This window comes from Zophobas morio, unplaced genomic scaffold, assembly GCF_036711695.1.
Source record: "Zophobas morio isolate AGI-343-1 ecotype UQ-CSIRO unplaced genomic scaffold, CSIRO_AGI_Zmor_V1 ptg000038l, whole genome shotgun sequence".
NCBI lineage: Eukaryota > Metazoa > Arthropoda > Insecta > Coleoptera > Tenebrionidae > Zophobas > Zophobas morio.
This window is the reverse complement of record NW_026972143.1, coordinates 2403315-2431221: the sequence shown is the minus strand read 5'-3', so window position 1 is coordinate 2431221 and position 27907 is coordinate 2403315. Positions and strand designations below refer to the sequence as shown.

The 27907-nt window shown below is 36.6% G+C and overlaps 2 protein-coding genes across 5 annotated transcripts in view; both read left to right on the top strand.

Annotated features, from left to right (window-relative positions):
- Smr (Smrter) overlaps window positions 1–16108 on the top strand; it is a 155532-nt gene extending 139424 nt beyond the window's left edge. For 3 of the 4 annotated variants that reach the window (XM_064070230.1, XM_064070231.1, XM_064070229.1), the window contains 2 exons: window positions 7653–8814; window positions 13739–16108. In XM_064070230.1, the coding sequence (XP_063926300.1) occupies window positions 7653–8814; window positions 13739–15404 (2828 nt within the window). In that variant the 3' untranslated portion in view covers window positions 15405–16108. The remainder of the gene's footprint in view (window positions 1–7652; window positions 8815–13738) is intronic. The other variant, XM_064070232.1, reaches the window with a different exon arrangement.
- Window positions 16109–16111: 3 nt separating this feature from the next.
- LOC135139887 (uncharacterized) lies at window positions 16112–26643 on the top strand. The gene is made up of 3 exons (XM_064070245.1): window positions 16112–16338; window positions 25806–25907; window positions 25964–26643. Exons 1-3 carry the CDS (start codon window positions 16198–16200, stop codon window positions 26249–26251), a joined length of 531 nt encoding a protein of 176 aa, XP_063926315.1. The 5' UTR covers window positions 16112–16197; the 3' UTR covers window positions 26252–26643.
- The last annotated feature ends 1264 nt before the right edge of the window (window positions 26644–27907 follow it).

Here is a 27907-nt window from a genome sequence, read left to right as displayed (position 1 = left end):
AAGTAAGTTTTTTTAGTCGTTACATGAAGTTCGTTGATTGAGATGAAGTCGAGGACAATAATCGCACGAGGCATTAATGAATTAGTTAAATTAGAAGAAACTTTTGTTCTGCTGATATTGAAAAGTTAACTGTTTTCGAAATTTTAAGAAAAAACGGTAATTCATGAAATAATTGTCTACGAAATTAAAAAAAAAAGAAAATATTTTACAATTAAAAAAAAATCTCCGACCTGCCAACAAATCAAACCCCGCGTTTCGCCACCACCGCAGCACCGCCCCCGGCGAAAGTCACGACTTCTCGTTCCATCGACCCGATTAATTCATCTCCCGTCCGTCCGTCATTATTTAGCCAAACCCGATCCGGCCCTGTGCGGATTTGCACGTCAACTAACATATCGGGCATCATCAGCGTTGCGATTTTAATCAATCGAGGATGTGATGCGATTGTCCGTTATTCAAGCTCTTCGCCGCCCCCGGCCCCCAATTAATCAGAGAATTAAAACCGGCAGCACTTAATTAAATAAAAATATTTAATACACTTTTCCGGTCCATTTGATTTCGTTTTTAAAGTGTACGCACACATACACTTTTCTCCTAATTGAATTAAATATTAATATTTCAATTTCGCGCTCAGTCGGGGGCGGGGGCGGCGACCCGAGGCTCACTTTGAGAATATTTTATCATCGCAATGGATAAGTGTAATAGAGGGATTAAGCGGACATGTGTCCTGTCTCGGGATTAGCCGTTTTTTAGCCATCCTCCGGGACACGGAAAATCGTTAATCAATCGAGATAATTATGGCGATTATCGAATTTGCGACCATCAATCGTAATACTGCTAATTGTGACGGGACGGCTGTTACGTTAAAGTTTGATGGCGCCAGGCCGGCCCTTAACACAGGCGCAGGGGTGGTGTAAGGGTTTGAAATTTTATCCGTGATTTGCGAACGTCGTCTAGATCGTACAACGCCAAGCAAATTTTTTCTAATCATCCCCACCGACAATGCGATGACGTCACCTCGAAGTTATGCATAGTAAACGTTGTGTACATTTTCAATAATTGATATAGTGCGCTGGTCGCCGGGGTAAGTGACGGCCTAAGCCGGCCCTCGTTCCTCCACAAACACGCTTTTTATTGTGAAAGCAGGGTCGGACTGGGCGGGAGGGGGCGGCTCGCCCAATTAGCAAGTTATCTCGTGTTGATTTTCTCGACTAATTAAAGCGGATTATGGTAGAGAACATTCGTTTGCCAATTACTGCAGCTTTGCGCTACTGTTTAAACTTTGCCAAGGAGAAGTCTTGACGTGTTGACTTTACCTGCTGCGAACTCGATCTTCAACTTTTTTATTGTTATTACGAGCGGAAGTGGAGGGGGTGGGTGTGTGTTCGGGTTTGGGTCTCCTGGGGGCGACGAGTCGACGACTAAACCAAACATTCTGTCGTTCGTAATCAAAAGATTTTCCGCATGAATTTAGACATTATTATATACATTTCCTGCGGGAGCGTTCTTCGTGATTGCCATTGTTCCAGGGGCGGAATTCGGGGAACAATGGTCGAGAGGGCGCGGACGGGGCGAGCGATTAACTAATTAGGGATTTGGCGGCTTAACAGGTGGGATAAGAGGACGCCGATCAATGGACGGGTTCTGGACGCAGAAATTAATTTCAAAAATAAACTCCCTGAGTACTTTGTAGTCGCAATGGAGGTACTACAACTGGAATAAAAATGTTTTATTCCACGCCAACGCGAAACTAACAAGTCATCAATTTTTTCATCCCATTACCCCCCAAACACAAAACCACAGCATCAATACACTCTGCAATCTCTAATTATCAAAATGCAACCCAATCAAAATCAGCCAAATAAAACAACGTAATCCAGACAAATCCAGCGAAGGCACATGCATGAGCTACGCCGCCCAGCTTGACCCCGTTGTTGATCGCGGACCCGTAAATTTCGAAAGTCATTATTTGCGGTTCAACAATAAAAAACAAATAGTCGCGGAAAGCTATAGAATCTTCATATTATGGACTGGGATTATAAATTCATTATTGACAGGTTGGTTGGACTTCGTTGTCAAAATAACTTGTACGGAAAAAATCAGTTGGATCAAGCTTGTAGGAAGGAAGATATAGTTTATCGTGAATTATAAAAATTTAAAAATCAACACAAATCATTGTCTTGTTTAAAAACATTAAATTAAGGAAAATATATCTTCTTCTTGTTCTCTAGATGTACGAATATTTCTAGAACGGAAAAGAAAAGAACACAAATTTGTTTTTTTTTTTAATCGAAGTTTGAAGAATAACTTTTTAATAACTAATTTAGTTTTTCAAACACCCGTAAATAATGTATTTATTGACCAAAAATATATTTTTCAAACCTTTTTGTAATTTTAAGTTAAAAAATGCAGGATTGCATACAAATAAGTTGGATCAAGCTTGTATGGTAGAAGATATAGTTTATCGTAAATTATAAAAATTTAGAAAATCAAGAAAACATTGTCTCGCCTAAAAGAATAAAGGAAAAGATGTCTTCTTCTTGTTCCTTAGACGCACGAGAGTGTCTAGAATATAGCACAACAAAGCCCGCTTGAAAAATTATAAAATAAATTTGAGGTTTTTGTTTTCTGACCTCTATAAAGAAAAAACCAGTGACAAAAAAACACTCGCTTTTTTGACTTGAATTGTTCAGTTTTTCATTTTTTTTTGTATCTTCAGTTTTTCGATTTGCAATTTTTCGATTTTTCAAGTTTTTATTTTTCAAATTTTCATTTTCCAAATTTTTAATTTTCCGATTTTTCGATTTGCAATTTTTTATTTCGGTTTTTTATATCGTTTTTTCAATTTTAGTTTTTTCAGTGTTTCTATTTGCAATTTTTCAATTTGAGTTTCTCGAGTTTTTAATTTATAATTTTGCAGTTTTCGTTTCGGTTTTTTTTTTCTTTTATTTTTTCAAAATTTCGATTTTTCAATTTTTTGTGTTCTCAATTTTATTTTTTCAATTTCTCTTTTCTTCAATTTTTCAATTGTTAAAATTTTCACATCTTCAATTTTGCGATTTGAAATGTTCAGATTTTAGAATGTTTTGTTTTTTCGATTTTAATTTTTTCAATTTTTGGTTTCGGTTTTTTATTTTCTTTGTTTTCAATTCTAGTTTTTTCAATTATCCGATTTGCGATTTTTCAATTTAAAATTTCTTGAGTTTTCAATTTATAAATTTCCAATTTTTCGTTTTGTAATTTTTCGTTTCGGCTTTTTAATTTCGTTATTTTTTCAATTATTTTTCCATGTTTCGATTTTATAATCTTTTGTTTTTCAATCTTAATTTTTTTAATTTTTCGATTTGGAATTTCTCAATTTTGGTTTCTCGAGTTTCCAATTTATAATTTTGCATTTTTTCGGTTCAGTTTTTTATTTTCTTTATTTTTCCAGTTGTTCGATTTTTTAAAGTTTCGATTTTTAAATTTTTTGTGTTCTCAATTTTTATTTTTTCAATTTTGCGATTTTAAATGTTCCGATTTTAGATTTTTTTTTATTTTAATTTTTTCAATTTTTCGTTTCGCAATTTTTCAATTTGAGTTTCTCGAGTTTTCAATTTATAATTTTTCAATTTTTGGTTTCGGTTTTTTATTTTCTTTGTTTTCAATTTTAGTTTTTTCAATTATGCGATTTGCGATTTTTCAATTTAAAATTTCTCGAGTTTTCAATTTATAAATTTCCAATTTTTCCTTTTGTAATATTTCGTTTCGGTTTTTTAATTTCGTTATTTTTTCAATTATTTTTCCATGTTTCGATTTTATAATCTTTTGTTTTTCAATCTTATTTTTTTTTTTTTTTTCGATTTGGAATTTCTCAACTTTAGTTTCTCGAGTTTCGAATCTATAATTTTGCATTTTTTCGGTTCAGTTTTTTATTATCTTTATTTTTTCAATTATTCAATTTTTTAAAGTTTCGATTTTTAAATTTTTTGTTTTTTCAATTTTAATTTTTTCAATTTTTCGATTTTTAGTTTCACACGTTTTCAGTTCTCAGTTTTTCATTTCTTCATTTTTTGCAATTTTTTTCAATTTTTTCCAATCATTTCGTGCAATTTTTTGTTCGTTTTCTTTATTTTTTCGATTTTTCGATTGTTAAATTTTTCATATCTTCATTTGTTGGATTTTAAATCTTCCGATTTTATAATTTTATGGTTTTTTGTATTTTTTTTTTGTTTCTTCAGTTTTACGATATACAACTTTTCGAGTTTCCATTTTTAAATTTTTCAGTTCGGTTTTCCAACTTTTACATGTTTCAATGTTTTGATTTTGCAATCATTTCTTGCAATTTTTCGGTTCGTTTTCTTTATTTTTTCAATTTTTCAATTTGCAATTTTTCTAGTTTTCATTTTAAATATGTAATAATTATATATTTTAAAATTTTTTCACTCTTTCAATTTTACGGTTTTTCAATTTTTGGTTTCGGTTTTTTATTTTCTTTGTTTTCAATTTTAGTTTTTTCAATTATCCAATTTGCGATTTTTCAATTTAAAATTTCTCGAGTTTTCAATTTATAAATTTCCAATTTTTCCTTTCGGTTTTTTAATTTCGTTATTTTTTCAATTATTTTTCCATGTTTCGATTTTATAATCTTTTGTTTTTCAATCCTAATTTTTTTTAATTTTTCGATTTGGAATTTCTCAATTTTAGTTTCTCGAGTTTCCAATTTATAATTTACATTTTTTCGGTTCAGTTTTTTATTTTCTTTATTTTTTCAATTATTCGATTTTTTTAAATTTCGATTTTTCAATTTTTTGTGTCTCAATTTTTATTTTTTCAATTTTGCGATTTTAAATGTTCCGATTTTAGAAATTTTTTTTTTCTATTTTAATTTTTTCAATTTTTCGTTTCGCAATTTTTCAATTTGAGTTTCTCGAGTTTTCAATTTACAATTTTTCAATTTTTGGTTTCGGTTTTTTATTTTCTTTGTTTTCAATTTTAGTTTTTTCACTTATCCGATTTGCGATTTATCAATTTAAAATTTCTCGAGTTTTCAATTTATAAATTTCCAATTTTTCGTTTTGTAATTTTTCGTTTCGGTTTTTTAATTTCGTTATTTTTTCAATTATTTTTCCATGTTTCGATTTTATAATCTTTTGTTTTCCAATCTTAATTTTTTTTAATTTTTCGATTTGGAATTTCTCAATCTTAGTTTCTCGAGTTTCCAATTTATAATTTTGCATTTTTTCTGTTCAGTTTTTTATTGTCTTTATTTTTTCAATTATTCGATTTTTAAAAATTTCGATTTTTCAATTTTTTGTGTTCTCAATTATTATTTTTTCAATTTTGCGATTTTAAATGTTCCGATTTTAGAATTTTTTTTTTCTATTTTAATTTTTTCAATTTTTTGATTCGCAATTTTTTAATTTGAGTTTCTCGAGTTTTCAATTTATAATTTTTCAATTTTTGATTTCGGTTTTTTATTTTCTTTGTTTTCAATTTTAGTTTTTTCAATTTAAAATTTCTCGACTTTTCAATTTATAAATTTCCAATTTTTCGTTTTGTAATTTTTCGTTTCGTTATTTTTTCAGTTATTTTTCCATGTTTCGATTTTATAATCTTTTGTTTTTCAATCTTAATTTTTTTTAATTTTTCGATTTGGAATTTCTCAATTTTAGTTTCTCGAGTTTCCAATTTATAATTTTGCATTTTTTCGGTTCAGTTTTTTATTTTCTTTATTTTTTCATTTGTTCGATTTTTTTAAGTTTCGATTTTTAAATTTTTTGTGTTCTCAATTTTTGTTTTTTCAATTTTGCGATTTTAAATGTTCCGATTTTAGAATTTTTTTTTTTCGATTTTAATTTTTTCAATTTTTCGTTTCGCAATTTTTCAATTTGAGTTTCTCGAGTTTTCAATTTATAATTTTTCAATTTTTGGTTTCGGTTTTTTAGTTTCTTTGTTTTCAATATTAGTTTTTTCAATTATCCGATTTGCGATTTTTCAATTTAAAATTTCTCGAGTTTTCAATTTATAAATTTCCAATTTTTCGTTTTGTAATTTTTCGTTTCGGTTTTTTAATTTCGTAATTTTTTTCAATTATTTTTCCATATTTCAATTTTATAATCTTTTGTTTTTCAATCTTAATTTTTTTTAATTTTTCGATTTGGAATTTCTCAATTTTAATGTCTCCAGTTTCCAATTTATAATTTTGCATTTTGTCGGTTCAGTTTTTTATTTTCTTTATTTTTTCAATTATTCGATTTTTAGTTTCACACGTTTTCAACTTTCGATCTTTCAGTTTTTCATTTCTTCATTTTTTGCAATTTTTTTCAATTTTTTCCGATCATTTCGTGCAATTTTTTGTTCGTTTTCTTTATTTTTTCGATTTTTCGATTGTTAAATTTTTCATATCTTCAGTTGTTGGATTTTAAATGTTCCGATTTGATAATTTTGTTTGTTTTTTTTTTAATTTTTCGTTTCATTTAGTTTTTCCATTCGCAATTTTCAATTTGCAATTTTTTTTTGTTTCTTCAGTTTTACGATATACAACTTTTCGAGTTTCCATTTTTAAATTTTTCAGTTCGGTTTTCCAACTTTTACATGTTTCAATTTTTTGATTTTGCAATTTTTCATTTCTTTATTTTTTACCATTTTTTTCATTTTTAATCATTTCTTGCAATTTTTCGGTTCGTTTTCTTTATTTTTTCAATTTTTCGATTTGCAATTTTTCTAGTTTTCATTTTAAATATGTAATAATTATAAATTTTAAAATTTTTTCACTCTCTCAATTTTACGATTTTACAATTTTTCATTCTTTCATTCGATTTTTAATTTTTCGATTTTTCAATTTTTCAGTGTTGCAGTTTTTCGATTTTGCAATTTTGACGATTTTATGTAATATTTTTGTCCTCTATCCAATTTTTCCATTTTTCGATTTTTCAACTTTTTGAATCAAAACAATGGAAAATTTCCAAAATTGTAAAATTACAAAATGAGTACTTTAAAAAATCTAACGATTAAAAATTGAGAACTTAAATTTATAAATTGAGAAATTTAAAAATCGAAACCACTTGTAAAATTGTAAAATCGAATTATTGAAAATGAAAGAAATCCAAAAATTGCAAAATTGAAAGATTTAAAAATTGGAAAATCAGTGATTTGAAAAATCAAAAATGGAAAATTTGAAGAATTGAATAGGTAGACGAAAAATTATGAAATCGAATTGAAAAAAGAAATAAAAAAAACAAATTGTGAGAGTGAAATCTAGAAAATGAAAAATAAATATTAAGAACTTGATTTTGGGACAAATTTGAATTTTTTAAATTTAATGAAATGTTAATACTAGTAACAATTCGTCTGTTTGACCAAACTAAAAAATTGTAAATTCATTATTGACAGATTGGTTGGACTTCGTATACGTCAAAATAACTTGTACAGAAAAAACCAGTTGGATCAAGCTTGTAAGAAGGAAGATATAGTTTATCGTGAATTATAAAAATTGAGGAAAACAACACAAACCATTTTCTTACTTTACAAAATATGTGCAGATCATAAAGTAAAACGTCTTCTTCTTGTTCTTTAGACGCATGAAACGGACAAAAAAAGCTAGATATATATTTTTTTATTGAATTTAATAAATATCGTAGTAATAACAATAATTTGTCTATTTGTTGCAGACAAATCCATCCAAGGCACGTGCATCGTCTGCGCCGCCCAGCTCGGCCCCCATCTGCAGTCGCGCCCCCTCGTGCCCAGCCAGGCGTCCCAGTACGGCCTCCGCGAGGAGCAAGTGCCGGCGAACGGGCGCGTGTGCAACACCTGCAGGTGCAAGTGCGTGCGTTCGCGCTACACCCACTGCCCGCTGCCGTCGTGCCCCAACTCGCGGGGGCGCGTCAAGCGGCTGCGCTCGTTCCCGCAGCGGCTACAGGACCTGCCAGCGGAGGTGCGCGAGCCGCTCCTCGCCGAGTTCCACGTGCCGAGCGGCGTGACCAAGTGCTGCTCGGCCTGCTTCAACCGCATCCAGCGGCGACTGGGACCCGTCGAGGAGTGGACGGAGGACGAGATCGGCCAGCTCAAGACCTGCCTGACGGAGGTCGGCGCCAACTGGCAGGCGGTCGGCGAGCGGCTGAGCAAGCCGCCGCACCAGGTCAGGGCGTTCTACGCGGCCAACCGGAAGCGGCTCAACCTGGAGGGCTGTCTAGGTAGGTGGCGGGCGTCCGCGAGCCAGAACACACAAACTGAGCTCTTCTCCGCAGGCGACCGCAAGCCCGCCCTGACCGACGAGGAGGAGAGCGGCTCGAGCACCTCCAGCTGCGAGGAGCCGATGCGAGATCGACATTCCAGCGACACGGCAAGCGCGGCCGAGAGTCCGCCCGTGATCCAGAACCAGAGCCAGAACCCGATCAAGAAGGAGGACTACGACTCGTCGGCCACGGAGACGGCCGACGAGGCGCAGACGCCGGACCACTTCCAGGGCTCGGCGACGATCACGCCGGTCACGAACGACGGCCAGATGAGGCAAAACCAGTCGCCGCTGAGCGTCAAGGACCTGGTGCTGAACGTGATCGAGCTGCAGCTGATGAAGAACCCCGGCGGGCAGGTGCAGAATCCGCCCACGAGCGGCATGGCGCCCACCATCTCGTCGATACTGAACAACGACTCGAACGAAGTCACGATAGTGAGCGAGTACAGCCTGAACCCGCAGAGGCCGGCGCGGAGCGACCTCTCGCTGGCCAAGCTGGTGACGCCGCTGATAGGCGCCACGATCACGCCGGTGCCGGCCGCGACGCACCAGCAGCAGCAGCAACAACAACAGCAGCAGGAGCAAATGAACTCGAGGTAGGTGTTTCTAGACTTTCAACGGTATCTAGAACGGCGGTTCCCAAAATCTTTTTTCGGAATAAGTGCAAAGTAAATCATACAATATCATTTTCAAAATCGAGGAATTTGATCGACGAGCTCTTCAAGGCACCCAAAATCAGGTGGAGAAAACGACAGTTTGAATTTAACGTCAAACTTGACATTTGTCGGAGCTCGGTGTGCTAACATTTGACAGTAACTTGCATGGCTGCCAACTAAGGCTATCAAAATAACTGAATTTATTTTTATGATTTTTATATTAATTAAAAAAAAAACAATTTTACAGACTTGAACTACTTATCAAATATGTTTTGTATGTACTACTTTCACATATTTTACAAATGCTGGACCCAGTTAAAAATATCTGTAGATTCGTCTAACGGCAAAGATAAATACCTGCATTTGTTCCAACAATTTGGATTCGAATATCTTCTGCAGATATAGGTATAAATAAACTGGACGAAGCTTGTAAAGAGCACGACATATCTTATCGTGAACATTAAAAGAATAATAAAATTGACACGAAACGTTAAAAAGTATTGTTCTTCTGTAGATGCACTACGATCTTTCAAGCGGAAAAATAGAAAACATACGAGACGTTTCTTGAAAAAAAAAGCGAAGGTTTCACATTCTTAAAAAAAACAGTTGGTGGAGGGCGAGAAGGTTAAAAAGACACCTGGAGCCCCTGAGAAGGTTAAAAAAAAACACTTGAAGCCCCCGAGAAGGTTTCACCTTCTTTAAAAAAAGACGGTTGGGAGTCCCGAGAAGGTTTCATATAAAAAAAAAAACACAGGGGGGCCTGAGAAGGTTTCAGATTATTAACAAGTCTTGGAACCCCCGAGAAGTTTTGTTTCTTAAAATAAAAAGCAGTTGGACCTCTGAAAAGGTTTCATTCAAAAAAAAGTTGGGATCTCCGAGAAAGTTTCATATCCTTAAAAAAGACAATTGGGACCCTCGAGAAGTTTCACTTTCTTAAAAAAAAAACGGTGCCCCCGAGGAGGTTTCAGGTTATTAAAAAAAAATAGGGGGCCGCGGGAAGGTTTTATAATATTGTTAAAAAAAAGAGATGGTTTGACCTTCTTTAAAAAAAAAAACAATTGGGGGCCCCGAGAAGGTTTCACATTCTTTAAAAAAAAACAGTAGGGGGCCTAAGAAGGTTTCATATTCTTAAGGAAGGTTTTATAATATTGTTAAAAAAAAGATTTGGGGCCTCCGAGATGGTTTAACCTTCTTAAAAAAAAAAGAGAGGGGCGGGGGGGGCTGCGAGGTTTCACATTCTTAAAAAAAAAACAGTTGGGGGGCTGAGAAGGTTTCATATTCTTAAAAAAAACACTGGGGGGCCCTGAGAAGGTTTCACCTTAAAAAAAACACTTAGGAACTCCGAGAAGGTTTCAAATGTTTAAAAAATCTTGGGACCCGAGAGAAGTTTTCTGCCTCTTAACAAAACCATTTCGGGACTCCGACAAGGTTTCACATTAAAAAAAAAGTGGGATCCCCTAGGTTACATATCCTTAAAAAAGACAATTGGGACCCTCGAGAAGGTCTCACTTTCTTAAAAAAAAGACGGTCCCCCCGAGGAGGTTCCAGGCTCTAAAAAAAACAGTTAGGGGTCCCGGGAAGGTTTTATAATTTTGTTAAAAAAAAATTTGGGGCCTCCGAGATGGTTTAACCTTCTTTAAAAAAAAAAGAGAGAGGGGGGGGCTGCGAGGTTTCACATTCTTAAAAAAAACAGTTGGGGGGGCTGAGAAGCTTTCATATTCTTAAAAAAAAAAACACTGGGGGCCCCTGAGAAGGTTTCATCTTAAAAAAAAACACTTAGGAACTCCGAGAAGGTTTCAAATGTTTAAAAAGTCTTGGGACCCGAGAGAAGTTTTCTGTCTCTTAACAAAACCATTTCGGGACTCCGACAAGGTTTCACATTAAAAAAAAAAGTGGGATCCCCTAGGTTACATATCCTTAAAAAAAGACAATTGGGACACTCGAGAAGATTTCACTTTCTTAAAAAAAACGGTGCCCCCGAGGAGGTTCCAGGTTCTAAAAAAAAACAGTTAGGGGCCCCAGAAAGGTTTTATAATATTGTTAAAAAAAGATTTGGTGCCTCCGAGATGGTTTGACCTTCTTAAAAAAAAAAGAAGATTTGGGGACCCAGACGTTTTCGCATTCTTTGAAAAAAGAGAGGGGGGGCTGCGAGGTTTCACATTCTTTAAAAAAAAAACAGTTGGGGGGGGCTGAGAATGTTTCATATTCTTAAAAAAAAAAACACTGGGGACCCCTGAGAAGGTTTCACCTTAAAAAAAAAACACTGAAAATCTCCGAGAAGGTTTCAAATGTTTAAAAAGTCTTGGGACTCGAGAGAAGTTTTCTGTCTTTAACAAAACCATTTCGGGACTCCGACAAGGTTTCACATTAAAAAAAAAGTGGGATCCCCTAGGTTACATAACCTTAAAAAAGACAATTGGGACCCTCGAGAAGGTTTCACTTTCTTAAAAAAAAAAACAACGGTGCCCTCGAGGAGGTTCCAGGTTCTAAAAAAACAGTTACGGGCCCCGGGAAGGTTTTATAATATTGTTAAAAAAAAAAGACTTGGGGCCTCCGAGATGGTTTGACCTTCTTAAAAAAAAATAAACAATTGGGGGCCCAGAAGTTTTCGCATTCTTTGAAAAAATAGAGGGGGGGGGGCTGCGAGGTTTCACATTCTTTAAAAAAAATAAAACAGTTGGAGGGCCCCGAGAAGGTTTCACATTCTTTAAAAAAACCAGTTGGGGGGCTGAGAAGGTTTCATATTCTTAAAAAAAAACACTGGGGGCGTCTGAGAAGGTTTCACCTTAAAAAAAAAAACACTTGGGAACTCCGAGAAGGTTTCAAATGTTTAAAAAATCTTGGGACCCGAGAGAAGTTTTCTGTCTCTTAACAAAACCATTTCGGGACTCCGACAAGGTTTCACAAAAAAAAAGTGGGATCCTCTAGAAGGTTGCATATCCTTAAAAAAGACAATCGGGACCCTCGAGAATGTTTCACTTTCTTAAAAAAAAAAAAAAACAATTGGCCCCGAGAAGATTTCACATTCTTTAACAAAAAAGACACTTGGGGCCCCGAGAAGGTTTGACATTTAAAAAAAAAAAGACACTTGGGACTTCGTGAAGATTAAACATTCTTAAAAAAAAAAACAGTTAGGGAACTGAGAAGATTTCATATTCTCAAAAAAAGACACTTGGGACCCCTAAGAAGGTTTCAGATTCTTAAAAAAGTCTTGGAAGCCCCGAGAAGTTTTCTGTTTCTTACAAAAAAAAAAAACAGTTGGGGTCTCCGACAAGGTTTCACATTAAAACAAAAAATTGGGGTCTCCAAGGTTTCATATTCTTAAAAAAAAGACAGTTGGGTACTACGAGAAAAAAAAACAATTGGGGCCTCCGAGAAGGTTTCACTTTCTTAAAAAAAAAAAAGAAGAGTTGGGGGCCCCGAGAAGATTTAACCTTCTCTATATAACGACAGTTGGGACCCCTAGACGGTTTTATTTTCTTAAAAAAAAAAAATACAATTTTTGGCCCGGAGAAGGTTTCAGGTTCTTTAAAAAAGACAGTTTCGGACCCCTGACAAGATTTTACCATCTCTAAAAAACCTCAGTTGGGATCCCAGAGGTTCCTCTTTCTTAAAAAAAAACAGTCGATGCTCCGAGAAGCTTTTACATTTAAAAGTACATACAATACTTTTTTTGGGGCCCCCGAGTTTCCACTTAGAAAAAAAGGTTGGAGTCCCCGAGAAGGTTTCACATTAAAAAAAAAGTTGAGGTTCCTACGAAGATTTTATTTTCTTGAAAAGACAGTTGGTGATTTTGCGATTTTCATTTTTTTGGAAATCTCTGTAAAGTTAAAACTAGTGGCGTAATTAGCAGGTGTGGATAATATGAAATATATTTAAAGTAGATCACCAACGGAAAAAATGTAGATATATTCAATCTCTTAGTACATGCTTAACTTCGTCTGTTTATGTTTATGCTAAAAAAAATTCAAATATTAGCACGTTTAGATTACAAACATCAGCGGTTATAATGAAATGAAATTTGATTTTGTCTCCTCAACTCAGAACAAAGGACTGATCAATTAATTAACCACACTCATTAACATAATCATTTTTTGTAGAGGCGATAAACGAATAGATTTTGATTAAAGATTTATCATGCTTACGATAACCTTAAAACGTTTGCAAGATTTCAGAACATTCGGTTTTGCAGTTTCATAGTTAAATTGTAAAATACAATTTCGAATTTTTCCCCGAAAATAGGTAAAAAGTCAACACGGATTCTTAAATCATACAAGCAAGAGTATGTAATTCAATCAGATTTAAGGAACACATATTCATCAATTTTTGTAAAATGACGTCATCATTTTTTATGAGAACATAAACAAAAAAAAATTGATTAACGATTTACCATGCTTACGATAACTTTAAAAAGTTTGCAAGATTTCAGAGCAGTTTCAAAGTTGAATTGCAGAATGTCGTTATAAAATTTTGATTTTTTCCCAAAAAGCTGGATGTCTAGGGTAAAAACTGAACATGGATTGATAAACCACAAGTAAAGGAGCATCTTATTTTATTAAATTGAAATATTTTTTTATATACATATAAAATTTGACGACAGTTGGTCCAGTTGTTTCGTAGATTATAAGTCTAATAAAGATCCGGACAGACGGACAGTCAGACAGATAGACAGACGGAAACGAGAAACCTATATCTTCGTACTTTGGGGAGTCATCAAACGTCAGGAAAACATAGAAGTACAATACTTCCTTAGCTTACGCTCAGGAAGTAAAAATTAAATAAAATGTTGCTTTGAAAAAATTGGGAACCACTGATCTAGAAATTCCCCACAATACCAAACTCCTCACAAATTCTCTCTTTCCAGAAACGATCTCGTCGTCCTCTCCGTACAGGACTCCCGCGAGCCCGAGACCCTCGACCTCAGCATCAAGAAACCGCGCGAGCCCCCGCCCCTTGCCCACAAGCAACACCCCCCTCAGCAAATCCACCGCGAGTACCTCCCCTACCACCAAGAGCGCAAAAGTCCCTTCCCCATCCGATCCCAGCCCAAACTCCCCAGCCCCAAACCCGCCAACCCCAAATCCGGCTCCATCACCCTCGGCACCCCCATCATCAACCAGCAGCCGCGCTACGAGGGCCTCCTTCGCCAGATGACGCCCGAGACGAAGATGGGCTCCATCACACAAGGCACCCCCATCCACATGCCCCACATGCAGGAAAAACGCGTCTACGACTACTTCAACAAGCGCGGCGTCCCCCAGAATTCGCCGCAGCCTGGAGCGTACCCTCAATACAGGCAACAGAGTTTCACCGTGGAACAGCAGCTTAGTTCAAGGCAGATCATCATGAACGATTATATAACGAGCCAGCAGATGCTGGGGCGGCGGAACGAGAAAGCGGGCTACTACCCGACGAGTAGCCCGCACAGGACGCCGCCCCCGGTGAGTCAGCAGAACCAACAGCGGCAAGGGGTGATCCAGCGACACACCAGACCCTATCTGCCGCCAGGCCACGAGGCGTTGTCGAGTTTAGTGGACGTGGCGGTGCAGCAGCCGAGTCTCCCGGTGCCGAACGCCCCTCACGAGGGCTTGGGGAAGACGATGGCCGACAACATCATGGAGCAGCCGCACCGCTTCCAGATCATCCAGCAGCACCAGCAGATGAGGCAGCAGCAGCAGCGGATGGAGGAGCAGCAGCGCAGGATCGTGTACCAGCAGCAGCAAACGAGGCAGTCGCGCGAAAGCTCCACGTCGCTGACGGCGGCGAGTTTGATCGACGCCATCATCACGCACCAGATCAACCAGACGAGCGAAGGGGGGCGGGAGATGGTGACGGCGGCGCGGGAGACGCGAGCTGGAGACTTGCTGTTCCAGGGCTTGCCAGCGTTGGCGCAGCAGGACAACAACGGGGAGCGACCGTCGTCGGTGATCAGTATAGACCTGGAGGCGGAAACTGTGAACAAGAACCTGACGGTGAAGGAGCTGACGGATTCGGTGATCAGTCACGACTTTGGTTCGCGGGGGCCGAATTATTATCACGTGGATAACGTTAATGAGCAGTGGAAGCGGCGGCTGCACCAGCAGAAGGAGGACAAGAGGGCGGTGACGCCCCAGCAGGACGAGAGGCAGATTATAAGGATTGCGCAGCCGCAGAAGTACCACGTGGAGCCGGTGTCGCCCCCGGATAATCATTGGAGTGCGGAGCAGAATTTCAGGAGGTACCAGCAGCCGCAGCCGCAGCAGAATCAGCACATTTCGCCGTTGGACTACGTGAAGAACAGGATAGTGGAGGTGATGAGGACGGAGGACGACAAGAAGGACGCGCAGGAGAGCCAGGAGAAGGAGCGGAGCGACAGTCCGGGGGAGATGGTGATCGACGAAGAGAAGCACGAGGAGCAGCAGCAGCAACAGCAACAAGGATTCGGTTTTCCTTATGTTCATAAAGAGAGCACTGCCAACGATAGTTCAAGGAGTAACGAGCCGAAGCCGTTGCTGTCGGCGCAGTACGAACCCTTGTCCGACGAGGATTAGTGTAACGGAGCTTTGTCTGTATATATCGATAAGTGATAAATAGGTTAGGCTAGTGTTAAATGTAATGACTCTCGGCCCGGCTCACCGGGTCGGTTAGCGTCCATTTTAGTTTCTTTTTTAATTCATGATTATTTTAATTGTAGATAACAGTTTTACTTTACTGTAAATACAACTGTAAACATTAAGGTTAAGTGTAAGCTAGGGAATAGTTCGATCTATTGCATAACCTCAAAATTTGATATTTATGTGAGTCGAGATACGACGGTATGCGATGTCCAGTTTTTTGCATTTCCAACTAACTTCATTTCAGTGTTTGTGTTTCTTTGCTGTTCGTGCAATGGATGTGTTTCGTTCAATCAGTTCGGGTTTGTCGCTTATTTACCTTCTTTTCATAAGTGTATTTTCTGTATATTTTTTGGAAATGTAAATAAACCCAAATTTAATATAAATATAACATAGCGCGTAAGGGATTAAACAAAGTTGTAAATACTTGTGAATTTTCTCCTTTTTTAATCTTCTGTTTTTACGAAGTAATTTAAGTCTTTAACGCTTTCACGTCCGGACGAGACGAACTGATGATTTTTCTACACACTATGAGAGGACAAAAAAATGCTTCCAAAATATGTGTACACTGTCGATTTTTTAGTTTGTATTTTCAAATAGTAATTTGTTATTTTGTTGAAATAAATTAAATATCAGTTTGACATTTGGCTTTTTTCAAACACCCACATGGACCGCAGCGCCCTCTGACTTAATCAATACGAGTGCCAGCGAGCACATGTAGGTGACGACGATGGCGGAGGGCACGTACGAATATGAGTGCATGAGAGCCGAATTGTTGGGCATAGAAAAGCCCGACTATGAAGACTTCCTCAAGAAGAAACAAGAACGAGAGGCTGCCGCCGAAGAAGAACGGGACACCGAAAATTTGAAGGTAGGGGCGTTATTCATTCTTACCTGTATTTAAACGTCGCATTTAATTATTTCGTGTATAACTAAGTTCTAGGCAAACTTTTTTAGTTTTAATTTGAAGTTACAAGATTAAAAAAAAATACATATTCAGATAATTTTGTTTCTAAAAAAATGTATCTAGTTCTCATAGTATCATTTTAAGAAGATTAAGTTGAAGTTTTAGTCAATTTTCATTTATATTTTTGACATTTTACATTTTCGATGACCCAGAAATGTCATGTTGTCAACCGATTTCTGGGTTAAGTTATTTGTCAACTTGACATATGACTTACTAAGTGACATTTCTGTAAAAAATTGCGGTTTTAACCTCAAATTACGTTGACAGTTTGATGGAGTGTAGAGTGGGAATACTGCGAGAAGTCATCACAGTCGTGTCACTTTAAGCAATCACTTCTCGGTTATTTGATTTTTTTTCTTTATTTTTTTTTAGTGATGTAACACTTGACGTGTGTTATTGGGTTAATCCTTAAACAATTAACCACTTCCGCTCTGACGTGTCGATCCATGGAAAGATAAATGTTTTGCAGCGATTAATTAATTGCCGGTTTTTCTGTAAATGAGACCAACTTTGTTGTTTTAAATAGAATGCGATATGGAAAAAATAAAGTGGAAATGCATAATTCATTTAATAAATAAAAATGTAAATTACGTACGTATGTAAATGAAATGTAAAATGAAATACTTTAAAAACATACTCCATTCCAGTAAAAAAAAATCGATGTCATTCCTGGCAATTCCGACACTACTGTGATTCTGTAGTAGATACATACATTTTATGGATTTTTTGCATAAATTGACATCCCACGCTTAAAAAATTTGTTCTTTGTAAAAATAAAAAATATTCCAGTTGACACTCAAAAAAAAATACATTCTAGCCAAAGGACATGTCATTTCCGAAAAAACCAAATATGACCACATTTGTGCTCCCTATACCGGGTGTCTGGAAAATGGCGGATTAACTCCTCAGTACGGTATATAGGGAGTCCTAAAAAAATCTTTATGATGTAGATTTTATCAGTCTTATCTTATCAAATAGTAGCCCCGCCCACCCACCCTCTATATTCTTGGAGGATATGTGATTTGCCAAAATCATTCGTATCTTGTTCAAATGGGTAATCTTTATTTATTGATTTATATTTTAAATATTACATAATGCAGACTGTTGCTCTGTGTACTGAATTAAGTAAAAAAGCACTAGCCCCGCCCGCCCACCCTCTATTTTCTTGAAGGGTATGTGATTTACCTAAATCAGTCTTACCTTAGCAAGTACTAGCTCCCCTCTTCTCATTCTAAAGACTATAATTTTGTTTCTTTTCGGTATGAAATTTCATTCAGATCAGATTGTCTATTGTCTCAAATAAACAAATTTTAAACATTTCTGTGAATATGCAAAAAGTGTATTCTTAAAATAATTGTATTTTGTGAAACAAAAACTAATAATTATTTCCCTTTTTATACACAAAATTTTTATACCGAGCTATTTTGACGGAACTGTAAAATTACTATACTTCAATTGGCGATTTTGGAAAAACGATAGGAATTTCCGAAGCAGCGAAGCCGAAAATGACTCCTGGATATCAAAAGTGCCAAAATCAGTTTTATCTTATCAAATACTAGCCCCGCCCACCCACCCTGTATTTTCTTGGAAGGTATGTGATTTGCCAAAATTAGTCTCATCTTAGCAAGTACTACCCCCATCCACCCCTCTTTTCTCATTCTAACGACTAATTTGATTTCTTTTCACTATAAGATAATTCATTTCATTCAGATCGGATAAAATCAGTCACCGAAACGGCGACAGGGTGGGTAGGCGGGGCAAATTATGTTCTTCTGTTGAGTCGGAGTGAAAAAAGAATGTAAAAAATGTAAAAAACGCCATTCGTATTTTTTTTTGTTATACTATTTGTTATAAAAATTACTTCTTATTTCATGCACCTAACCTGACTTGACCTAACGTGACCTGACCTGTTCTGACTTTTCTGTTGTCTGAAATAAACAAATTTTAAACATTTCTGTGAATATCTAAAAATAAATAAATTTTTATACCGAGCTATTTTGACGGAGCTGTAAAAATTCCTATATTTCAATTGGCGATTTTGGAAAAACGGTAGAAATTTCCGCAGAAATGAAGCCAAAAATGACTTATGGATATCGAAATCTATAAGAAAAAAATCTAACTAATTTTCGAAAATAGTTGAAAAATGGTCGAAAATGTTAAAAGTGCCAAAATCAGTTTGATCTTATCAAATACTAGCCCCGCCCACCCACCCTCTATTTTCTTGGAGGGTATGTGATTGCCAAAATCAGTTTTACTTATCAAATACTAGCCCCGCCCACCCACCCTCTATTTTCTTGGAGGGTATGTGATTTGCCAAAATCAGTTTTATCTTATCAAATACTAGCCCCGCCCACCCACCCTCTACTTTCTTGGAGGGTATGTGATTTGTCAAAATCAGTCTCATCTTAGCAAATACTAGCCCCGCCACCCCCCCTCTTCTCATTCTAACGACTAATTTTATTTCGTTTCAATATAAGATAATTAATTTCATTTATATCGGATAAAATCAATCACTGAAATGTAGGCAAGGTGGGTGGGCGGGGCTAATTATGTTCTTCTGTTGAGTGGGAATGGAAAAAATATGTGAAAAAAGTAAAAACAAAACGCCATTCGTAATTTTTTTTGTTATACTATTTGTTATAAAATTTATTTCTTGTGTATTTCATGCACCTGACCTTACTTGACCTAACGTGATCTGACCTGTTCTGACTTTTCTAGTGTTTCAAATAAACAAATTTTAAACATTTTTGTGAATATATAAAAACCTAAAGTACATTCTTAAAATAATTGTATTTTGTGAAACAAAAATTAATAATTATTTCCCTTTTTATCTACAAAATTTTTACACCGAGGTATTTTGACGGAATTGGAAACATTCCTATATTTCAATTGGCGATTTTGGAAAAACGGTACAAATTTCCGAAGCAGCGAAGCCAAAAATGGCTTCTGGATATCGAAACCTACAAGACAATGTCAAAAGTGCCAAACTCAGTTTTATCTTATTAAATACTAGCCCCGCCCACCCACCCTCTATTTTCCTGGAGGGTATGTGATTTTCCAAAATCAGTCTCATCTTAGCAAATATTAGCCCCACCCACCCACCCCCCTCTTCTCATTCTAACGACTAATTGTATTTCTTTTCACTATAAGATTATTATTCATTTCACTCAGATCGGATAAAATCAATCACTGTGGGCGGGGCTAATTATGTTCTTCTGTTGAGTGGGAGTGGAAAAAGAATGTGAAGAAAGTAAAAAAAACCCAGTGGTATTTTTTTTTTTTGTTATACTATTTGCTATAAAATTTACTTCTTATTTCATGCACCTGACCTGACTTGACCTAAGCTGACCTGACCTGTTCTGACTTTTCTATTGTCTCAAATAAACAAATTTTAAACATTTGTGTGAATATATAAAAATAAATAAATTTTTATACCGAGCTATTTTGACGGAACTGTTAAAATCAATATATGTATTTCAATTGGCGATTTTGGAAAAACGGTAGAAATTTCCGCAGAAATGAAGCCAAAAATGACTTATGGATATCGAAATCTACAAGAAAAAGTCTAATTAATTTTCGAAAATAGTTGAAAAATGGTCGAAAATGTCAAAGTGCCAAAATCAGATTTATCTTATTAAATACTAGCCCCGCCCACCCACCCTCTATTTTCTTGGAAGGTACGTGATTTGCCAACCTCAGTTTTATCTTATCAAATACTAGCCCCGCCCACCCACCCTCTATTTTCTTGGAAGGTATGTCATTCGCCAAAATCAGTATTACCTTAGCAAGTACGAGCCCCCACCCCCCTCCCACCTCTTCTCAATCTAACGACTAATTTGATTCGTGTTCAGTAGTACTATCAAATTGGATAAAATCAATCACTGAAATCGAGCAGGGTGGGTGGGCGGGGCTAATTGTGTTCTTCTGCTGAGTGGGAGTGGAAAAAAAACCCAGTGGTATTTTTTTTTTTTTTGTTATACTATTTGCTATAAAATTTACTTCTTATTTCATGCACCTGACCTGACTTGACCTAAGCTGACCTGACCTGTTCTGACTTTTCGATTGTCTCAAATAAACAAATTTTAAACATTTGTGTGAATATATAAAAATCAATAAATTTTTATACCGAGCTATTTTGACGGAACTGTAAAAATCAATATATGTATTTCAATTGGCGATTTTGGAGAAACGGTAGGAATTTCCGCAGAAATGAAGCCAAAAATGACTTATGGATATCGAAATCTACAAGAAAAGGTCTAACTAATTTTCGAAAATAGTTGAAAAATGGTCGAAAATGTCAAAGCCCCAAAATCAGTTTTATCTTAGCAAATACTAGCCCCGCCCACCCACCCTCTATTTTCTTGGAGGGTATATGATTTGCCAAAATCAGTATTACCTTAGCAAGTACGAGCCCCCCCCCACCTCTTCTCAATCTAACGACTAATTCGATTCGTGTTCAGTAGAACTATCAAATTGGATAAAATCAATCACTGAAATCGAGACAGGGTGGGTGGGCGGGGCTAATTATGTTCTTCTGTTGTGTAGGAGTGGAAAATAGTTGAAAAATGGTCGAAAATGTCAAAGCCCCAAAATCAGTTTTATCTTATTAAATACTAGCCCCGCCCACCCACCCTCCATTTTCTTGGAGAGTGTGATTTGCCAAAATCAGTTTCATCTTATCAAATACTAGCCCCGCCCACCCACCCTCTATTTTCTTGGAGGGTATATGATTTGCCAAAATCAGTATTACCTTAGCAAGTACGAGCCCCCCCCCCCCACCTCTTCTCATTCTAACGACCTATTTTATTCGTGTTCAGTAAAACTATCAAGTCGGATAAAATCAATCACTGAAACCGAGACAGGGTGGGTGGGCGGGGCTAATTATGTTCTTCTGTTGAGTGGGAGTGGAAAATTTTCGAAAATAGTTGAAAAATGGTCGACAATGTTAAAAGTGCCAAAATCAGTTTTATCTTATCAAATACTAGCCCCGCCCACCCACCCTCTATTCTCTTGGAGGCTATGTGATTTGCCAAAATTAGTTTCATCTTATCAAATACTAGCCCCGCCCACCCACTCTCTACTTTCTTGGAGGGTATGTGATTCACCAAAATCAGTCTTACCTTAGCAACTACGAGCCCCCCCCCCCCCCCCACCTCTTCTCATTCTAACGACTAATTTTATTCGTGTTCAGTAGAACTATCAAATGGGATAAAATCAATCATTGAAACCGAGACAGGGTGGGTGGGCGGGGCTAATTATGGTCTTCTGTTGAGTGGGAGTGGAAAAAGAATGTGAAGAAAGTAAAAAAAACCCAGTGGTATTTTTTTTTGTTATACTATTTGCTATAAAATTTACTTCTTATTTCATGCACCTGACCTGACTTGACCTAAGCTGACCTGACCTGTTCTGACTTTTCGATTGTCTCAAATAAACAAATTTTAAACATTTGTGTGAATATATAAAAATAAATAAATTTTTATACCGAGCTATTTTGACGGAACTGTAAAAATCAATATATGTATTTCAATTGGCGATTTTGGAAAAACGGTAGGAATTTCCGCAGAAATGAAGCCAAAAATGACTTATGGATATCGAAATCTACAAGAAAAGGTCTAACTAATTTTCGAAAATAGTTGAAAAATGGTCGAAAATGTCAAAGTGCCAAAATCAGATTTATCTTATTAAATACTAGGCCCCGCCCACCCACCCTGTATTTTCTTGGAAGGTACATGATTTGCCAACCTCAGTTTTACCTTATCAAATACTAGCCCCGCCCACCCACCTTCTATTTTCTTGGAGGGTATTTGCCAAAATCAGTATTACCTTAGCAAGTACGAGCCCCCCCCCCCACCTCTTCTCAATCTAACGACTAATTTGATTCGTGTTCAGTAGAACTATCAAATTGGATAAAATCAATCACTGAAATCGAGACAGGGTGGGTGGGCGGGGCTAATTATGTTCTTCTGTTGTGTAGGAGTGGAAAATAGTTGAAAAATGGTCGAAAATGTTAAAAGTGCCAAAATCAGTTTGATCTTATCAAATACTAGCCCCGCCCACCCACCCTCTATTTTCTTGGAGGGTATGTGATTGCCAAAATCAGTTTTATCTTATCAAATACTAGCCCCGCCCACCCACTCTCTACTTTCTTGGAGGGTATGTGATTCACCAAAATCAGTCTTACCTTAGCAAGTACGAGGTGGGGGGGGGCCACCTCTTCTCATTCTAACGACTAATTTTATTCGTATTCAGTAAAACTATCAAATCGGATAAAATCAATCACTGAAACCGAGACAGGGTGGGTGGGCGGGGCTAATTATGTTCTTCTGTTGAGTGGGGTGGAAAATTTTCGAAAATAGTTGAAAAATGGTCGACAATGTTAAAAGTGCCAAAATCAGTTTTATCTTATCAAATACTAGCCCCGCCCAGCCACCCTCTATTCTCTTGGAGGCTATGTGATTTGCCAAAATTAGTTTCATCTTATCAAATACTAGCCCCGCCCACCCACTCTCTACTTTCTTGGAGGGTATGTGATTCACCAAAATCAGTCTTACCTTAGCAACTACGAGCCCCCCCCCCCCCCCCACCTCTTCTCATTCTAACGACTAATTTTATTCGTGTTCAGTAGAACTATCAAATGGGATAAAATCAATCATTGAAACCGAGACAGGGTGGGTGGGCGGGGCTAATTATGGTCTTCTGTTGAGTGGGAGTGGAAAAAGAATGTGAAGAAAGTAAAAAAAACCCAGTGGTATTTTTTTTTGTTATACTATTTGCTATAAAATTTACTTCTTATTTCATGCACCTGACCTGACTTGACCTAAGCTGACCTGACCTGTTCTGACTTTTCGATTGTCTCAAATAAACAAATTTTAAACATTTGTGTGAATATATAAAAATAAATAAATTTTTATACCGAGCTATTTTGACGGAACTGTAAAAATCAATATATGTATTTCAATTGGCGATTTTGGAAAAACGGTAGGAATTTCCGCAGAAATGAAGCCAAAAATGACTTATGGATATCGAAATCTACAAGAAAAGGTCTAACTAATTTTCGAAAATAGTTGAAAAATGGTCGAAAATGTCAAAGTGCCAAAATCAGATTTATCTTATTAAATACTAGGCCCCGCCCACCCACCCTGTATTTTCTTGGAAGGTACATGATTTGCCAACCTCAGTTTTACCTTATCAAATACTAGCCCCGCCCACCCACCTTCTATTTTCTTGGAGGGTATTTGCCAAAATCAGTATTACCTTAGCAAGTACGAGCCCCCCCCCCCCACCTCTTCTCAATCTAACGACTAATTTGATTCGTGTTCAGTAGAACTATCAAATTGGATAAAATCAATCACTGAAATCGAGACAGGGTGGGTGGGCGGGGCTAATTATGTTCTTCTGTTGTGTAGGAGTGGAAAATAGTTGAAAAATGGTCGAAAATGTTAAAAGTGCCAAAATCAGTTTGATCTTATCAAATACTAGCCCCGCCCACCCACCCTCTATTTTCTTGGAGGGTATGTGATTGCCAAAATCAGTTTTATCTTATCAAATACTAGCCCCGCCCACCCACTCTCTACTTTCTTGGAGGGTATGTGATTCACCAAAATCAGTCTTACCTTAGCAAGTACGAGGTGGGGGGGGCCACCTCTTCTCATTCTAACGACTAATTTTATTCGTATTCAGTAAAACTATCAAATCGGATAAAATCAATCACTGAAACCGAGACAGGGTGGGTGGGCGGGGCTAATTATGTTCTTCTGTTGAGTGGGGTGGAAAATTTTCGAAAATAGTTGAAAAATGGTCGACAATGTTAAAAGTGCCAAAAGCAGTTTTATCTTATCAAATATTAGCCCCGCCCACCCTCTATTTTCTTGGAAGGTATGCGATTCGCCAAAATGCGTCTTATCCTAGGAAGTACTAGCTGGCTAAGATAAGACTGATTTTGGCAATCACATACCCTCCAAGAAATAGAGGGTGGGTGGGCGGAGCTAGCACTTTTGATTTTGTTTTAAATCTTAAATCCTTCCGTTTGTCAAAACAGATTTCAATTTCCATTTCACAATAAATAAAATAAGTTGGCCAAATGAGGACGGAGGTGGGCGGAGCTATATTCAGCTTTTTCAATAAACTTAGGAGCAAACACTAGCCTCGCCCACCCACCCACCTTCATTTCAGTGATTCATTTGTCTACTCTGAATGAAAGGTGGAGCTTACGCTAAACAGAAATAAAAGTAGCCGTTAGAATGTGAAGAACTCGGGTGGGCGGGGTTACTGGTTGCTATGATAAAACTGATTTTGGCAAATGGCATACCCTCTAAGAAAATAAAGGGCGGGTGGGTGGGGCTAGTACCTGCTAAGTTAAGACTGATTTTGACAAAAGATATACCCTTTAAGAAACTGGAGGGTGGGTGGGCGGGGCTAGTATTTGATAAGATAAAACTGATTTTGGCAAATGGCAGAGAGTGTAGCGGAGAGTTAATCCGCCATTTTCCACCCGGTATAGCGATGCCATTTCCGGAAAAACCAAAGATGACTAAATTTGTACACACTTTATAGCGATTTTTGTGTTAATTTTCCATTTTATTATTTTAAATTTAAATAAGTGCTTCAATTCCAGTAGTAAGAAAAAAATTAATGTCTTTTCCGGAAAATCGAACATCGATGTCATTCTGTAGTATACACATAATATAGATTTTTTTTATCAATTGACGTTCCAGGTTTTAAAATTTATTTTTTCATTATAAAAATAAAAAATATTCTATTTGTGCCTCAAACAAACTTCAATTCTAATTAAAAAAGAATTCGACGTCATTTCCGGAAAAATCGACGGTGACTAAATCTGTAAAGATTTTGGACCGATTTTTGTGTTAATTATCCAGTTTAAATTTAAAAAAGTACTCTCTGAAATATTTCAAAAACATACTCAGAGTAGTACGAAAAACATTAATGTCATTTCCGGAAAATCGGACACTGATGATTGTGTAGTATACATATTTATAGATTTTTTGCATCAATTGACTAACATTCTAGGCTTTAAAATTTTGTTTTTAAATGTAAAAATGAAAAAAAAAAACCATTTGACCCTAAAAAAGTGCTACATTCTAATTGGAAAAAAGAGGATAATGTCATTTCCGGAAAAAACAAAGGTGACTAAGTTTGTACTGATTTTGTACCGATTTTTGTGTTAATTGCCGATTTTAAATTTAAAAAAGTACTGGCTGGAACACTTTAAGAACGTACTCAATTTCAGTAGTAAGAAAAAAATTAATGTCATTTCCGGAAATTTGGACATTAATTTTTAATTTCCATTTTTACTTCAAAAACACACTCCATTCCAGTAATAAAAAAAAATAATGTTGTTTCCCCACTTCCAGGAAGCCGACCTGGAAGACGAATCAATGAAACACATATCCGGAGGTTTGGATGAACTGAACAGCATCCTGCAAGTAACCCAGCGAAAAATCCACAGGTTCAAAGTAGGCCAAAATCCGAGTATCATCCCAAAACCCGTGACGTCCCCTCTTGCTTTCAGGCATCCTGCAGCTCGCTCACCAGCCTGCTCAAGTTCAAAATCGGCACTTCGTCCTCATCCGAGCCGTTAGAGAGCGCCGCCCCCGAGAATCCCGAGCCGATCGACAGCCAGTCGCCCCCGGTGAGCGTCAACGGCACCTGCAGCACCGAAGGGGGCACCCGAAAAAGCGACTTAGCCAAGGCTCTAGACACCCACTTGGACCGGTACGACGCCATGATCGAGAAGGCCGAGAACGCTCAATACAGCATGGCTCACCAAAACAAAGAGATGAAGAGGTTCTTGAACTGAGAGCGCTTCTTGATGTGATTTTTTCTACTATCTTGTTGTTAAGTGTAGTTGTTTTTGTTGAGTTTTAGCTTAACGATGATGGTGTGATGGGGGAAAAAGCCTGAGATGCGGTTGAGTACCCACGGTTTAACCTGTGCTTCCAGCTTAATATCGATATTTTTTATCATATTGTTGAAGAGGTTATATTATTGTAACATATTGATGTCGTCCGTTTTATGTAGTTCGTTAGTGTACTTTATGTGTGAGAGGCTCAGTTGCTGACTGGGGTTTGTGCACGAAAATGTACCTTATGACGATGGGCGGGGCCTTGATTTGCAATCGAAGCGTTGCCTACTTATTCAGGGTAGAGAGTTAGGCGAAATTTGGAAAAATAAATATTCCGTTTTTGAGCACTGGGTGGTTTTTCTCTTACTTTTTCCCATGGTACGTTGTGAAAAATAATACAAACAAGTTTCTATTTAGACTAAATTTATAAGAACAACAGCGTAATAAATTTGATAAAAAAAAGCGTGCACTGATAACTGTTGCTGCTGATGATCATGGCTTGCATTCTTTTTTAATTTTTACTAAACTCTGTTGCTGTGACTAATATTTGAAAAAGTATTAACAGTTTGTTTATTCAAAGATTTGTAATTTTATTCATAAAATTTCAAGAATTATTTTTGTAAGTTTTAAATACGTCATCACGATTTATGGTGGATATTTATCGGAACGGCCATGAAACACAAAAAAACAGCTAGAACTCCCTAAATTTTTAATTAAACTAGTTTTAATTGTTCTGACCCCCAAACTTACGAATTCTTTTAAGACTCAGTATTGGGTTTGTAAGACACTTTTATTTCACTTATTCTCAAATTAAACTCACTTTGTTTGCTGTCGCAAACTGATTGATGGATATTAGGCGAAATAGATTGATGGGTATCAAGTTTGCGCATGCCGTAGGTCGACAAGGGTGTGACAAGGGTAAACGGAGGGCAGTTAGAATTTTTTATAAATCGCTCTTTAAATATATTGGTTAGTTTATTTAACGTGTCTATTTCTTGAATTTGTGATTTTATTTTTTAATTTAACCAGATTTGGTACTTTTACTGCATTTTTCGCACATTTTTCTTTTTCATATTTTATTTGCATCTCCTTTTGCCTCTGTTTGTCCACATTCTATTTACGTATTCTTTTTTTCTGTCTGTCAAACGAGAATAGAATAACAAAACAAAATACAAATCACTGGACCAATTGTGTCTCGTTTTTTGAGAGAATTTGAAAGAATTTTGAAAACATCTCGTGTCATATTTATAATAAAATCTTAAAAGATCGTTACTTGGAAGGAATTTGACAGAATTTCAGGCACTTCTAGTGTCTTGTTTTTGAGAGAACCCTTTGTGTCTTATTTTTGACAAAATTTGAAAAACTTTCGAGGATTCTTTGTGCTATTTTTGAAAAAATTGAAGTAATCCTAGTGTTTTCATTTTTGAAAGAATTTGGAAAAATCTCGAAAACATCTACTTTCATATTTTTTAATGAATTTGAAAGAACTTCGAAATACCATTGCGTTTTGTTTTTAAAAGAATCTTGAAGTATCCTTGTGTCTTATTTAGAAAGAAGCTGACAGAATGTCAGTAACTCCTGGTGTCTTATTTAGTTATTTATGAAAGAATC

What these genes read in the sequence shown, in the direction of transcription:
- LOC135139887 (XM_064070245.1), top strand. Translation starts at nt 16,198, where the DNA reads ATGGCGGAGGGCACGTACGAATATGAGTGCATGAGAGCCGAATTGTTG. An exon ending in GGGACACCGAAAATTTGAAG is followed by an intron (nt 16,339 to 25,805) that starts GTAGGGGCGTTA and finishes CCCCACTTCCAG; the next exon opens with GAAGCCGACCTGGAAGACGA. An exon ending in GAAAAATCCACAGGTTCAAA is followed by an intron (nt 25,908 to 25,963) that starts GTAGGCCAAAAT and finishes TCTTGCTTTCAG; the next exon opens with GCATCCTGCAGCTCGCTCAC.